Source organism: Salmo salar, chromosome ssa15 (genome assembly GCF_905237065.1).
Source record: "Salmo salar chromosome ssa15, Ssal_v3.1, whole genome shotgun sequence".
Lineage (NCBI taxonomy): Eukaryota > Metazoa > Chordata > Actinopteri > Salmoniformes > Salmonidae > Salmo > Salmo salar.
Genome location: NC_059456.1, coordinates 90,271,471 through 90,288,363, shown reverse-complemented (window position 1 = coordinate 90,288,363; position 16,893 = coordinate 90,271,471). Strand labels below are relative to the sequence as shown.

General features: G+C 41.4%; 2 protein-coding genes across 2 annotated transcripts; both read left to right on the top strand.

The window, feature by feature from the left end:
• The first annotated feature begins 3,357 nt into the window (after window positions 1–3,357).
• Window positions 3,358–11,354, top strand: LOC106572575 (trypsin I-P1). Its single transcript, XM_014146877.2, has 6 exons — window positions 3,358–3,416; window positions 3,908–3,972; window positions 7,380–7,530; window positions 8,614–8,755; window positions 9,060–9,317; window positions 10,119–11,354. Exons 2-6 carry the CDS (start codon window positions 3,918–3,920, stop codon window positions 10,278–10,280), a joined length of 768 nt encoding a protein of 255 aa, XP_014002352.1. The 5' UTR covers window positions 3,358–3,416; window positions 3,908–3,917; the 3' UTR covers window positions 10,281–11,354.
• Window positions 11,355–11,901: 547 nt separating this feature from the next.
• LOC106572574 (cytidine deaminase) lies at window positions 11,902–15,686 on the top strand. The gene is made up of 4 exons (XM_014146875.2): window positions 11,902–12,210; window positions 13,792–13,903; window positions 14,287–14,344; window positions 15,039–15,686. The coding sequence occupies exons 1-4, from the start codon at window positions 12,009–12,011 to the stop codon at window positions 15,177–15,179; spliced, it is 513 nt and encodes a 170-aa protein (XP_014002350.1). The 5' UTR covers window positions 11,902–12,008; the 3' UTR covers window positions 15,180–15,686.
• The last annotated feature ends 1,207 nt before the right edge of the window (window positions 15,687–16,893 follow it).

Here is a 16,893-nt window from a genome sequence, read left to right as displayed (position 1 = left end):
ATCATTAAAGATGGAGCACCAGAGCTCTGACAGGGCTCATCAGTGCCACCGCCTCCTTCTCTCTCTCTCTCTCTTTCTGTCTCTCTCTCTCTAACTCTCTCCCCTCTCCCTAGTGCCACCTTCCCCTGGTGGACCTCCTGACCTCCGCCAGCTAATGGCCCTCTCTGGGTCGGACTCTTATTGACACAGCAAGCAACCTCCCTCCCTTCCTCTCTCCCTCTGCTGCTCATCCCCTGGGTGCTGACCAAAGCTTTTTTCCACATGATGCACTCCAATACTATCTTCACGCTTCATGGCCATTACTCTATCTGAATCCATCTGGGGTCAGGGATAATTGGGGTCAATTCCATTTTAATTCAGTAAATTCAAGAAGTAAAACTGAAACTTAAATGTTCCTGCTTGTAAAGCTATGAGGAAAAAATGAATTAGAACTGTAATTTCTGTGGAATTGACCCCAATCCTGTTTCTGTCGATATGACCTTACTGTTTTGTAACACTTGATATAGATAGATTGATTTGCCATACAGTTAAACCCAGGTGTCTATCATTTAAATTGCAGATTAAATGACAGATGTATCTCCTTGTGTATTAGATAGAAATGCTCACTAAACTCCAAAATAGGGTAAACGTAAATAATCTCTAATTTCCTTCATACATACCTGTATAATCCAGAGATGTTTTGTACCTAAGAATGTATCTTATCTGTATTTTATCTAAATTTGGACAATGACTGTATATAATTTCACACAACATATCAATACAGATGTAGGATCTTAATTTGAGACAGTTTGCTACAGCAGGAAAATAATCCTGCAGCATCAGGAAATGTGAATTATTATGTGGTTTATAATTAACTGACATTTTTGTAGGGGTTGATAAATTATTAGTAAAATCAAGTCTGAAATTTCAAAGTGGAAATTACAAACTTCAGAAGCTTTTTAAAACCTCAAATACACTAAAAGTGTTACATTTCCTGGAAAAATCAAATTAAGATCCTACATCTGTATGATATATCACTAACATGATAGCAATCAGAGAAGAATAGCGTTGAGCATAATTTATTGTATAATGCTTTCTTTAAAATGATCAAATTTTCCATTTGTGAATATGTGGGAAATATTGTAAATGTATGCAGTTGAATTGCCAACAGTATGAGATACTGTGTGAGACACAGTACAGTAATGTGACGCTGCTTTTCCATTCATAGACAGGAAGAGAAAAACATCAAATCTAATTTTATTTGTCAGTTGCGCCGAATACAACAGGTGTAGACCTTATCTTGAAATGCTTACTTACAAGCCCTTAACCAACAATGCAGTTCATGAAATAGAGTTAATAAAATATTTACTAAATAAACTAAAGTAAAAAATGTAATAAAAAGTAACACAATAAAATACCAATAACGAGGCTTTATACAGGGAGTACCGGTACCGAGTCTTTTGGACCTAGACTTGGCTCTCCGGTACTGCTTGCCATGCGTTATCAGAGAGAACATTGTATGACTTGGGTGACTGGAATCTTTTACCATATTTTGGGCCTTCCTCTGACACGCCTAGTATATAGGTCCTGGATAAAAGGAAGCTTGGCCTCGGTGATATACATGACCTAAATATACCCAATTTACCGTAAGAGCGTAATTGGAACAGGGTGCCACAAAGGCCCATATATAAAGCAGAGTCATGAGTGACTGTCTGTCCGTGGGCTACTTCAACCATCAGTCAAACACAGTCCTTGGGCATAACCTTGAAGCAGAACAGTGACTGATAGCAGGTAGCGAGTGGCTTTAATAACATACTGTGGCTTATGTATTGATGAGCTCTATAGGGAATTGTTAGGTTTTGTATGATCAATGTATCTCAATGGGCTCAGGCCTGATTTGTAACAAGTATATTAATTGTACAACTTCTCAGTGTATTCAAGAGTAATGAAAGAGTTGGTTTAGAATTTATCTTCAAAACGGTTTCTGTCCATTGGGAATTGCCCTATTTAGGTGTGAAGTATAGAATCGGAGATGGGATCAGACAACAACATAAAAGTTGATCTCAATGACACTGTAACTATACACTATACAGTATCTACACACTATAACGCCCCAATGTAATGATGCATGATACTGTAAATATACACTATACAGTATCTACACACTATAACTCCCCAATGTAATGATGCATGATACTGTAAATATAAACTATACAGTATCTACACACTATAACTCCCCAATGTAATGATGTATGATACTGTAAATATAAACTATACAGTATCTACACACTATAACTCCCCAATGTAATGATGCATGATACTGTAAATATAAACTATACAGTATCTACACACTATAACTCCCCAATGTAATGATGCATGATAGTGTAAAGATAAACTATACAGTATCTACACACTATAACTCCCCAATGTAATGATGTATGATACTGTAAATATAAACTATACAGTATATACACACTATAACTCCCCAATGTAATGATGCATGATACTGTATCTCTAGAGTATAAGAATTGGAACAAACATGATAATAATGTAACTACTATTATTTCATTCATACTTGAAACTGCAAAACTTACACTTGTCATTATCACGGTTCCCCATTAGGATCTGTTTCTGGAAATACCTATTTGGATAAAATGCAGAAATGATTTATTTCACCTTTATTTTAAAAGGGAGTCATACTGAGATCAAGGTCTCTTTTACAGATGAGCCCTGGATTGCAGAAATTACAGAAAATACACATCAACATATAAATACAAAATGCATGCAGAAGTTGATAACCTGATATGGTGCAATACACAGATCGTAATGTTGTCTTTAAATGTGGTAATTAGGAGCATACAGCGTGTGGGCGTTTCTGTTATTTTCATGTATGTATTATCAGTGTAGCGCCTTTGTTTTTTCGAGGATGCATGACCACACACATAAAACCATAAGATGTTATTCATATTTGGATAGGCCTATTGTTCAAGTCATTTACATCATGCCAAGGGGATAAATGTAACTTTTTATATTTGCTATAATAATACTGTTTTTTAATGCCACAATACATGAATTCTTATCTAACACCACCCCCATTCAATCCAATCAGCACAATAAAACGATGAACTCTTATTATGTTCACGTCTTGGGCTTGACTGGAGAAAGGTGTTCAATTCCCAGCTACCTCCACTCAACAATGAGCCCCAAGATGCAATCAAGAAAAGGCTTAGAAATGGAGATAATGGAGGACACAATGTTTTGTCATGGACTAGGTCAGTCTCTGTCTTGTGTTGTGGGATAAACCATTTCATATGCATGATGGGACATAACAAAGCAAAATAAAAGGGCATGGTATCATTCTAAAAGGCGAGAGGAGAACCCTGGAACCACCAGTTGGAGATACCAGAAGGCTGTGCAGTGAAGGATTGTGGCTGTTGGTGAGTAGCAAAACTTCTAGATACTTTCATGGGTTTTTTGGTGCATATTTTATGTAAAACATGTAAGTTTATTTTTTGAAGTCCATTGTTACTTACATGGGGTCAAAAGCTACATCTAGTCAAAGATATGGGATTGGTTTGTTAAAATCAATGACCTTATTACATGAATTCTATCTGTCAAGTTATTGAATTTTACATGTGAAATTTTGTTTAAACTACACTGAATACCTTTCTAAGGGAAAAGAGCAAGTTTGAAGAGTTACAGGATGTCGTCTTCAATCATCTCAGTGGTCCTAACACGGGATGGGATGTATCTCATGTAAAAATCACATAATTGAGGATATCAGAAACATACTTTGATCTCTCAGAATCTGTGAGGGATTTTGTCTGGAGATAAAACAATCCCTAGGACATCTATGTAGGCTAGAAACACTGCTATGTTATTGTTGGGGAGTTCTCTAATCAAATTCTATGTTTTTCCATGTTTCAAGTGAAGTAAACATGGAACAGTTGACATGGTCTGCAGTGCTGCTCCTACTGGCTCTCTCAGTCAGAGGTAGGTTACTACTAGATCACACTTGGATAATAAAAAATACTTGTAATAGGCCATATGTGTAAACAGTACAAATACGCCTTGAATTATAGAAGGATGATTAAAATCCCAGTATGGTTTGGGGCAGAGTAAAAACAGTAAATAGAGTACTCTGAAAGGTAGATGCTTCTGTATGCGGCCTGTACACTTGTTTGTGTGCCTGTTTGTGTGCCTGTTTGTGTGCCTGTTTGTGTGCTGGCTGTAAAGTGGAAACAAAGACATAGCTAAAGGAGCTATGATTAGCCTAAGTCCGGCCCTGAATACCCATTGTATGTTACAGCATATCCTCATCATCACGGGTGTCAGGTCCAGGATCCTATGACATTTGAAGTCCCTACAGTCCAGGTTACATGATTGGACTAACATTGTTACAATATGTAATAGCATGTGAAGTTAAGCCATGTGAAACCTGTAGCGCAATAGAAACGCATATGTGGTACCATGTGACTCTGTCGACAGCTAAAAGTACGTTGTTGATGCTTTATAACAGTACAACAATTTACAGTACGCTGTCAATATACAGCTGGTTAGTATTTGTGTCACGCCCTGACCTGAGAGAGAAGGTTTGTTTCTCTATGTGGTTAGGTCAGGGTGTGGGGTGGGCATTCTATGTTTTATTTTCTATGTTTTGGCCGGGTATGGTTTCCAATCAGAGGCAGGTGTCTATCGTTGTCTCTGATTGGAAGCCATACTTAGGCAGCCTTTTTTCCACCTGTGTTTGTGGGATCTTGTTTTTGTATTGCTGTTAGTAGCCTGCAAAACTTTTTGTTCGTTGTGTTGTTCATTGTTTTGTTTTTTGCTGGTTCACCGTTAAATAAAATATGATGAACCCAACCCACGCTGCACCTTGGTCGACCTTTAACGACGGACGTTACAGAAGATCCCACCACCAAAGGACCAAGCAGCGTGGGCCGATGGACTGGACATGGGAGGACATCCTGGATGGCAAAGGATCCTGGACGTGGGAGGAGATCCAGGCCGGAAGGGATCGCCTCCCATGGGAACAGGTGGAAGCAGCGAGGGAGGTACAGTGACGAGATCAACAGGCAAGGCAACAACGGAGGCCCGAGAGGCAGCGCCAAAAACAATTTGGGCGGGGGCACACGGGTAGATTGGCTAAGGCGGTTTTAAGACCTGAGCCAACTCCCGTGCTTACCGTGGGGAGCGAGTGACCGAGCAAGCACCGTGTTATGCGGTGATGGGCACTTTGTCGCCAGTGCGCAATCACAGCCCGGTGCGCTCGGTGCAAGCTCCTCACCGTTGCCGTGCTAGAGTTGGCCGTCAGCCAGGAAGAAGTGCGCCGGCTCAGCGTATCTGGTCTCCAGTGCGTCTCTACGGCCCAGGTTATCCTGCGCCTGCTCTACGCACGGTACCCCCCGTTCACCAGCGCAGCACAGTCCGTCCTGTACCAGCGCCCTGCCCTTGCTGGGCTACAGTGACCATCCAGCCAGGACAGGGTGTGCCAGCCCTGAGCTCCAGACCTCCGGTGCGCCTCCACGGCCCAGTATACCCTGTGCCTGCTCTGCGCACCCAGTCTCCTGTGCGTCTCCCCAGTCCGGTGAGACCGGTTCCAGCTCCACGTAGGAGGCCTCCTGTGACGCTCCCCAGTCCGGAGCCTCCAGCAACGCTCCTCAGCCCGGAGCCTCCAGCGACGCTCTCCAGCCCCGAGTCTTCAGCGACGGTCTGCAGCCCCGGGTCTTCAGTGGCGGCCTGCAGCCCAGAGTCTTCAGCGGCAGTCGGCAGTTCAGAGCCTCCGGCGCTGATCCACGGTCTGGTTCCTCCGGTGACACGGAAGCGGGGGGATCAGCGGGCGGTGTGGGGCTACGTCCCGAAACCAGAGCCGCCGCCAAGTATAGATGCCCACCCGGACCCTCCCCTATAGGTTCAGGTTTGCTGCCGGGAGTCCGCACCTTTGGGGGGGGGGGGTACTGTCACGCCCTGACCTGAGAGAGAGGGTTTGTTTCTCTGTGTGGTTAGGTCAGGGTGTGGGGTGGGCATTCTATGTTTTCTTTTCTATGTTTTGGCCGGGTATGGTTTCCAATCAGAGGCAGGTGTCTATCGTTGTCTCTGATTGGAAGCCATACTTAGGCAGCTTTTTTTCCACCTGTGTTTGTGGGATCTTGTTTTTGTATTGCTGTAAGTAGCCTGCAAAACTTTTCGTTCGTTGTGTTGTTCATTGTTTTGTTTTTTGCCGGTTCAACGTTAAATAAAATATGATAAACCCAACCCACGCTGCACCTTGGTCTACCTTTAACGACGGATGTTACAATTTGTTTGTAAATAATGTGCACAGTTTACAACTGTTTCAGTATTAACATTGTTTTTCTAATACTGGCCACAGAACATCAGGCCTCGAACATTCCTTTTTCAGCCATCTGTTCAATTAGTGTATCCATAACGGTTTTTAATGTACACTGTAAAAAATATCGTGTTAGTTCCACTTTTTAAAAAATTGGCTACTTTTTGCATCAGCTTTTTGAGTATTTCCAACATGGTGTATTTTTACATATAATATATTTCCCTTTTAGTGTTTCACAAACACTAATATATAAAGTCCAGCATAAAACAATGGCTATGATCCAACTTAATTTGAGCAAATCCAGAACTGTCATTGTACATTAGATCTACTTAATCTTTCTGATTATGTAGTTACTTTCATTGATCGTGTCTTAGTGTGGCTTTATGAACTTCATCGCTCAACATTTTCATCCACTTTAGCAGGAATTTGTTGAGCACAGTGCTCATTCCACTAGCACTAACTAGCTTGATGTATTTGCCTCTGTCAAGAGCGACTCACATGATCTTATTAATGGTGAGAATGGGTGCTCTCATCATTTAACGTCAATTTGCCAGACAGTTTTGATATTCGTTCATCATGATCCATTACACCTCATACCCTAACAAACTGTTTGATACTAATATAGAAATGAGCTTTTCATTCTTCAAACATGCGTACAACATTGTGTAAAAGTATCGTAAAGTTAAAAAAATTATCAATTACCCACAATCCTCTGAAAACAGAGCCACATGGCAAGTTGTTGGACGAACTTAAAATTCTTTAATTGAAAGGAAATATTATGAAAATGTAAATTAAACAAAATTTTCCTTGTAGTTGTTTTTACACACAAATAGTTGTTTAGATTATGCATTTATCTTATGTTGAATCAAACATTTTCGTTACAGCTGAAGTGAAGTAAAGTACTAATTATATTCACATAAAGATGACAACTACATTATTTATGTCAAAATAATTATATTTTCAAGTATAATTTACTAACCACCTGAATAATTGTGTATGCGCAATGCACATGTAGGAATTCAGATTACTAATTCAGATTAATAACAAACTGTCCTCTCAATCTAATCCACAGAGACATTGACACAGAGAATCATCGGAGGACAAGAAGTCGAACGGTACTCTATCAAGTACCAGGCATCTATACAGTATAACAGGAACCACTACTGTGGAGCCACCCTCATTCGGCCCCAGTGGGTGGTGTCTGCTGCCCACTGCTGGAGACCGTGAGTACTGACTACAATTATGGGATAGTAGTGTCACAGTTGAAGGGAAGGTCAACTCTATCCTATTGCATAACATTTTACATTTACATTTTAGTCATTTAGCAGACGCTCTTATCCAGAGCGACTTACAGTAGTGAATACATACATTTCATGAAACAATGAACAGATGCTTGAAGCCAACAGTCAATTACATCAAAAAATTCAAAGGGCCAGCTCGCACTTGAATGAGTAAATGTTTTGGGGGTGGGGAATTACATTTACATTTACGTCATTTAGCAGACGCTCTTATCCAGAGCGACTTACAAATTGGTGCATTCACCTTAGGATATCCAGTGGAACAACCACTTTACGATAGTACATCTATATATTTTTTTTTGGGGGGGGGGTTAGAAGGATTACTTTATCCTATCCTAGGTATTCCTTAAAGAGGTGGGGTTTCAGGTGTCTCCGGAAGGTGGTGATTGACTCCGCTGTCCTGGCGTCGTGAGGGAGCTTGTTCCACCATTGGGGTGCCAGAGCAGCGAACAGTTTTGACTGGGCTGAGCGGGAACTGTGCTTCCGCAGAGGTAGGGGGGCCAGCAGGCCAGAGGTGGATGAACGCAGTGCCCTTCTTTGGGTATAGGGACTGATCAGAGCCTGAAGGTACGGAGGTGCCGTTCCCCTCACAGCTCCGTAGGCAAGCACCATGGTCTTGTAGCAGATGCGAGCTTCAACTGGAAGCCAGTTGAGTGTGCGGAGGAGCGGGGTGACGTGAGAGAACTTGGGAAGGTTGAACACCAGACGGGCTGCGGCGTTCTGGATGAGTTGTAGGGGTTTAATGGCACAGGCAGGGAGCCCCGCCAACAGGGAGTTGCAGTAATCCAGACGGGAGATGACAAGTGACTGGATTAGGACCTGCGCCGCTTCCTGTGTAAGGCAGAGTCGTACTCTGCGAATGTTGTATAGCATGAACCTACAGGATCGGGTCACCGCCTTGATGTTAGTAGTGTATTATGTTGTAGGTTGCAACAATTCTATATGCATCCTCTCCAATTCCCCTGGACATAGTTCTTACTAGATTGGATCATGTCTGTTCCTCCTAAGGGCCCAGCTGATCCAGGTGGTTTTGAGTGAGCACAGTCTGGTCGAGGAAGAAGGCTTCGAGCAAGTGTTCAACATCTCCAAGATCTTGGTCCACTATAGCTACAACTACAAGACTTTCAACAACGACATCATGCTCATCAAGGTAAGAGACTTTCCATCCCATTACCATGAGGTAGAGACGTGCATACCACTTACAATGAAGCTTGGGAAAGTGGTATGCTAGTGTAGATATTGGAACCTATCCATGTTGTTAATGTGTTTCAATACTTCAGTTAGTCTACTCACTGCATAACTTTGGATACTGCTGCAGCTTAGACATTGTACCATAACATTGACTCCGCCCCCTTTGATCCCTTCTCTCTGATTGGTCAGCATCTGATTGTGTGCCTCCTGATTGGTCAGCAGCATCTGATGTTGTGCCTTTCCTGTGGTTGTGTGTGTTCCAGCTCAGTGAGCCAGCCAAGCTCAATGCCTACGTTCAGCCTGCCCCACTGCCAGAAGACGACACCCCTGCTCTCCCAGGGTACACCACCTGTAAGGTGAGCGGCTGGGGCGTCACGCATATCTACAGCTACTTCCTGTCCCCTGTGCTGCGTGCTGTGGATGTGCAGACCATTCCTTACTGCCACCACTACTACTACTGGAGGATCACAGACAACATGATGTGCGCTGGGTCTCGCTTTGGTGGCAAGGACTCCTGTCAGGTACAGACTAGCCTAATCTTCCCAGAATCAAATATTATTTTCTTAACCTTTATTTAACCAGTGAGTCATGCTGAGACCACACTCTTAAAAAAAGGGTTCCAAAAGGGTTCTGTGGCTGTCCCCATATGAGAATCCTTTTTGGTTCCAAGTAGAACCCTTTTTGGTTCCAGGTAGAACCCTTTTGGGTTCCATTAGGAACTCTCTGTGGAAAGGGTTCTACATGGAACGCAAAAAGGTTCTACCTGGAATCAAAAGGGTTCTATCTGGAACCAAAAATGTTTTTTCAAAGGGTTCTCCTATGGGGACAGCATAAGAACCCTTTTAGGTTCTAGATAGCCCTGCATGAAATGATCAATACACATCAATTACACAATACACGACAAGCAAACACAAAACATGAAAAGCAGAACACATCTGTCACAAGAGCCTAGGTATAGACTGCTATGAATAATATAGGGTGTGGGCCTCTAAAACTGGGCCAGAGCCAATGGAATTGATTTAGTTTGAATTATGGAAATGTACAGTATGAGGTCTTCAGATAAGGGACATCAGATGCTGATCCCCAGATCACAGGACATTCTTTAAAACCACAACAATAGCATTTCAATGGCAAAATAAAATATCACAATTTCACAATTTAGTCGTAGAATAGAAAAACAGACACAAAACAGTGTTATGTAAAATGTGTAGTAACTAACATGAAATTGGCCAGATACGAGTGGTGTATTCACACTTTATATCCCTAACAAAAGGACCAGAGCTTTTGTTCATCATTGTGTCTTTTGTGTTATTGTACTACAGGGCGACTCGGGCGGACCCCTTATCTGCAATGGAAACTTGGAAGGCATCGTCTCATGGGGAATCAGCTGTGCCAACCCTTACTTCCCAGGAGTCTACACTCAAGTCAGAATGTATGTCAGATGGATCGACTGGATCATCAACAGTGACAACCCCAACAACTGAATCAAGACCAATGTCCAGGAAGGGTAGCGCACCCAGGGAAGAGAACAGTTCCACAATGAATTGAATAGAAGGATATAAATCACCATGAGGTAAAATAAAATACTACACTATTCCACTCCTGCTTGTCACAGTTTTAAACCATATGAACAAGAGCAGTGGCTGTGGCATCACATTAGCTGTGAGTAGAGGGCCAATATAGAAGCAATATTAGGGGAAGTAGCACAGAGATCCTACAGTATGTCATTCTGTGTGGAAGAGCAATAAACCACAATTTTCTCATAAATTTAGTTAGCTTTGGACACTGACTAAATGATGTCTTTACAGATATCAGATTTAAGCATTGAGGTTCTGAGGTTGTAAGAATCTGTAAGAATCTGATGATTATTAACCTTGATTATTAACCTTTAACCTTGTATTAAACCATGATTGACAGTTCAACAGTTCAACTTTGTTATTCTGTTGTGAAGAGAGAAAAAATGCTATATAAACTGTTAAGACTCTTGCTTGAAATGTACTGATTTATGTTACCATACTAGAACGCATTAATTACTTTACATGTATAAGGTATGTATATTTTGGGGTCAATGTTTCTGAGGAGAGAGGTGAAAGGCAATTGTTAGTCTCTGATAAGGCAGGACAGCTGTGGAACTAAGGAGGAGTGAGGAATGCGTCTCGAGGTCAAATCAACAGATGAAGTGAGAAGAAACCTATGGGGGGGGGGCCAGAGTGGCCCACCACAATGTCTTTCCTACTGTAGTACTTTTAAAATGTATTTTCCCTTTATTTAACTAGGCAAGTCAGTTAAGAACAAATTCTTATTTACAATGATGGCCTACCGAGGAACAGTGGGTTAACTGCCTTGTTCAAGGGCAGAACTACAGATTTTTACCTTGTCAGCTCGGGGATTCAATCCAGCAACCTTTCGGTTACTGGTCCAATGCTCTAACAACTAGGCTACCTGCCGCCCCAGGTAGAATAAGGTTTTAAAAAATATATATATATGTGCTTGTGTAATCATGCCTTGTCTTTACAGCTGTATGACTCAGTGGGTGAATAAACTTGGTATGAGCTTTATCTAGTTGTCCGTTTGAGTTTTTACTCAGTTTGTTCAGAACCTATCAAAACCCAATCTATTATTATAGGTTTTTATTATAATTATTAAACAATCATCATACAAACACTCTATAACAATAAATACTTTATTTTTTGGTATTAGGTCTTTCTGTGTTTTTTTTATTTACATTTTTACCCTCACTGCACATACATGTATCAATCAATCATAATTTACTTGTTATAAAGATTTGGTACAAGTCTGCAGGTATAATCAATAATGCATTATGATACATGATTTTGCATAATGGATTGTAAGACTTGTTATAAGCATACGAATGAGCCATTATAATTTAAGTAACCCCTGTTTAAAAGGAAAGTCATTAGCCAGAGTAAAGTAATGATAAAGGTTGGGGTCAATTCCATTTCAAATCAGTACATTCAGGAAGTAGGAATTGCCCCCCAACCCTATATGGTAATGATCTCTTTAAAAGTCATTACACACGCTAGGCTTCCCCTGAAGAGTGGGCCAGTGCCCCTCCCACCCAGACCATGTGTGAGCTGTGGGGCTCTTAAAAACCTGCTTGTTGGGTACAGCTTTCAATCCATCCACTCTCTATTTCCACCTTTTATCTCTCCTTTTCTCTCTCAACAGACACTTACAAAGAAAGGGTTGGTATGACAGACTTCAGGATCGGTGAGTTAAGGGTAGACGGAGCAGACACAGAAGCCAGGAATCACTCGAGTGAAGAGGACAATGAGGATTGGATTAAACCTCTTATTCACCAGTCCCAGGGGGCTAAAGAGTTTGCCTACTGTCCCTACAGTAAGTTCCGGGTGGGGGCAGCCCTGTTGGCACATGATGGGACAGTTTTTACAGGTGAGGGGCTTTCAAATAATATAATAATAAGAATACATGGGTTTTGGCTGATAAAAATGCTTCAATTTATTTATTTAGTATGTTGAATACTGCCGTAACTCTTCAGGTGGCTTAAAAGAACTACAGTCATGATAATTTATAACAATGTTATGCACCATGGAGTAAAGAACATTTAATGGTATTCTGTTAACCTGTTAAGGAATGGAAATAGAAAAATAACATAACAATAGAGAGAAAAATTATTAAAAATATAATAACTTCGAACATCCTTTGACGTTATAAAGTATGTTGACAGGCCAGACGATAAAGTCAGACAGGCCAGACGATAAAGTCAGACAGGCCAGAGGATAAAGTCAGACAGGCCAGAGGATAAAGTCAGACAGGCCAGAGGATAAAGTAAGACAGGCCAAAGGATAAAGTCAGACAGGCCAGAGGATAAAGTCAGACAGGCCAGAGGATAAAGTAAGACAGGCCAAAGGATAAAGTCAGACAGGCCAGAGGATAAAGTCAGACAGGCCAGAGGATAAAATCAGACAGGCCAAAGGATAAAGTCAGACAGGCCAGAGGATAAAGTAAGACAGGCCAAAGGATAAAGTCAGACAGGCCAGACGATAAAGTCAGACAGGCCAGAGGATAAAGTCAGACAGGCCAAAGGATAAAGTCAGACAGGCCAAAGGATAAAATCAGACAGGCCAAAGGATAAAGTCAGACAGGCCAAAGGATAAAGTCAGACAGGCCAGAGGATAAAGTCAGACAGGCCAAAGGATAAAGTAAGACAGGCCAAAGGATAAAGTCAGACAGGCCAAAGGATAAAATCAGACAGGCCAAAGGATAAAGTCAGACAGGCCAAAGGATAAAGTCAGACAGGCCAAAGGATAAAGTCAGACAGGCCAAAGGATAAAGTCAGACAGGCCAAAGGATAAAGTCAGACAGGCCAGAGGATAAAGTCAGACAGGCCAGAGGATAAAGTCAGACAGGCCAAAGGATAAAGTCAGACAGGCCAGACGATAAAGTCAGACAGGCCAGAGGATAAAGTCAGACAGGCCAAAGGATAAAGTCAGACAGGCCAAAGGATAAAATCAGACAGGCCAAAGGATAAAGTCAGACAGGCCAAAGGATAAAGTCAGACAGGCCAGAGGATAAAGTCAGACAGGTCAGTGGATAAAGTCAGACAGGCCAGTGGATAAGGTCAGACAGGCCAGTGGATAAAGTCAGACAGGCCAGAGGATAAAGTCAGACAGGTCAGTGGATACAAACAGGATCTTTCTGATTCAGTATTGGTTGTGTCTGTTCTATTGTGTCTGTTCTGCTTGAAGTCACAACCCAGACATTTTAAAGATGTCGATTTTAGGTAGATTTTCTACATTCCTGTTCAGTGCAGGTCATATGAGACATGAATATATGTGACACTAAGATTGCCCTTAGAAGCATCAAATTGACCCCTTTGAGTGTGAGTCAAGAATGATAATTGAGAGTCATTATTTTATAGTGTTATTAAATGAAGTGATGTGTTCTGTTTTTAATGTGATGCCCTGCCAGAGATTCCAGGAACTCTTACAAATGCAGAACTTTTCTTAACAGGATGCAATGTAGAAAATGCTAGCTACAACCTTGGCCTCTGTGCAGAGAGGACCGCTATTGCAAAAGCTGTTTCCGGGGGATACAGAAGTTTTAAGGCTATTGCCATTGCCAGGTACATACTTTTTAAAACTTTGCCTTGTTTCTGAGTAAACAACGGTCAGTTGATCGATGATGTCTGAATCCCCAAAAAGTATTGATTCAGTCATCCTGTTGATTTCATCAAGTTAAGATTAGTACATACAATTATTAATGACCCCCATCATAGAGTTCATTGGGTTTTGCTTCCCCTCGGAGTGTGTAGATGGTTATAAACCATCCTACTATCAAAGTCATGCTGATATAAACAGTAATTTGGGATATGTCTTAGTCTTCCTGAAATGTTCAGTAGATAATAAATAGAGAAAATACAAAAAAAGTTGTAATTTCTGCACAACTATACTATTATGGCCAACACCATTGAGGGTAATGTTGTTAATGACATGATTGATTTTGTAGTGACCTGGAAGACCAGTTCATCTCACCATGTGGAGGTTGCAGACAGTTCATGAGAGAGGTACATAAATGATTTAAACAACTTATATATGTGAATGAGTGCATTGATAATGGAACAAAGGTCTAAACCATGAAACCAACATGTATGGTTGTTTTAAAATCAAAGGTACTTCACACAGCCTGAACCCGTACCTGGACATGAGGAGACGAGATCTCCTCTGACGCCCAGGATCCTTCAATTCAAAGTCCCATTAACCAGCTCTGCAAACGTTATAATGTCAAAATATGTTCACTACCACAAAAACATGGAGTTTTGCAGAACAGCTATCGTCATTACTGCCGTTACACACGGTCTGTACTTCCAAAAAAGGTCTAAATAAAAAGTACCTATTCTTTTGGACCAAGTGCCCACGCGCCAAATCCACCTTCGGCACCTCCAATGAAGTCACTCTGCCACGTTCAGGTCGGTTGATCCAGCAGCAGAACAGTATCACGAAAGAGAATTGATAAAAATATAGATTTATACCTAACGGCAGTAATGGCGATAGTTGCTCTTCGAAACTCCATATTTTGGTGAGCACTGAACGTATTTTCACATTATAACGTTTCCAGAGCTGGTTAATGGGACTTTGAATTCAAGGATCCTGGGCGTCAGAGACTGGTCTTGTCTCCTCAAACCCAGGTACTGGTTCACACACAGCCATGCATCTATAATGGAAACATTTCAAATAATCCAATTTCCCTTTTCTTTGTAGTTTGGTGATCATTGGTCCGTCTACCTATCCAAGCCTGATGGTTCTTACAAGGAAATGACTATAGAAGACCTGCTTCCTGTGTCCTTTGGGCCCGAAGACCTGAAGAAAAAGAGATTGTTCACCACAAAGAATGGGTCATAATAGTATTCAAAAGACAAGAGGCAAAACCAGAATCTTTCATAACAGCATTACAAGTCCGTGAAATGTTAGACTGCTGGGCTGGATAATGGGCTGATTTGCCAGCCAATAGGACTATACAATTTATTAGTTGAATAATGTCATTGGATATTCTTTTTCTTCTGTCTGTGCCTTTGAAATGAGGAAAATCTGTCTCAATGTGTTTTCTAACAAGTGTTTGAAATGCAGTAAATTACATCAAATGATATTATGCTACACAACCCATAATCACATTAGTATTTGTATGTGTATGATTTGCGAGTGTTTGTTTGAAGTATGAAGTATCAGTGTTGAAAATGCATTTTGATGTATTACTCATTAATATTACAATATTTTAGAACATTTGTGTAAAGTTTTGAATGTGTTTAGGCCTATTTGCATCATTTGCTGACACCAATAACATTGTCATTGTCTCTTTAATTCTAAAAACAGGTCAAGTTTTAAAAAAACGTCATGTGACACTAAGAAGCACGTTCTCTGTGACTGTTCCAGTTTGTTTACATAACTATTCGTCCTTGTGTTGTGTAACGTTGGGAAGGTAGTTTCCTGTTTGGGAGTGGAAGGGTATTAAGCGCATGAAGCGAGACGGTGGATGATGGTTGGAAGAGCGCGCTTGTTTGAAATGGAAAAGCGTCGCGCTAGCTTTTGATAAAGAAGAACATCAAGACATGGCAGCTGCTTTATAACTGGGATGCAGTGTTGAGTAGTTGATCTAGAAGTGTTGGAGAGACTACAGAAATATAGGGAGGGTGTTGATCCATCTGATTTGTTTAAGAGACGTCTGGATTTTATTTATTTTATGTTTATTTATTTAACCTTTATTTAACTAGGCAAGTCAGTTAAGAACAAATTCTGCGCTGCCTCATGGGGCTCCCAATCACGGCCAGATGTGATACAGCCTGGAATTGAACCAGGGACTGTAGTGACACCTCTTGCACTGAGATGCAGTGCCTTACTCGAGAGCCCACTGCGCCACAGGATTTTGTGGCCATTTGCACAGATGGTTCAAAAGATCCAAGGACATAACATACTGTGTCAGCATTTGTACTGCAGGAATGTGGGGTGGAAGTCAGGAAACGTATTACAGATCATCTGTATGTATATACGGCAGAGCTGATGGCCATGCTGTTGGCCTTGCAGTGGATGGAGGAAGTCAAGCCAGACAGAGTAGTTATTTGCTCTGATTCAGGTGCAGTGTTAATGAGTCTCCAGTCATTTAGGTCACGTAGCAGACAAGACCTGCTTCATGAGGTGCTACAAACCCATGGCTGGATTAGACAGATGGGTATACAGATAAGATTTACTTGAATCCCAGCCCATGTGGGGGTGGAAGGGAACGAGGCAGTTGATGTCCTGACTAAACAAGCACTTAGTAGTGGGGATGTTGATGTTGTAGTTTCAATGAGCAAGGCAGAGGCAAAAAGCCTGATATGGACAGTGATAGGGCAGAGATGGTGGGAGCAGTGGAATAGAGATACTAAGGGCAGGCATTTATTTCAAGTACAGAGTTAAGTCGAAGAGGGGAGGACGGCAGGAAGGGACAGAAGAGAGGAGGCTATTTTTACAAGATTAAAGGTTGGACACAGCCGGTTGAATAAGTCTTAAATGTGATAGGAAAGCATCCAACAGGAAAGTGTGGTTATTGCCAGGAAACAGAGACCGTGGAGCATGTATTGCT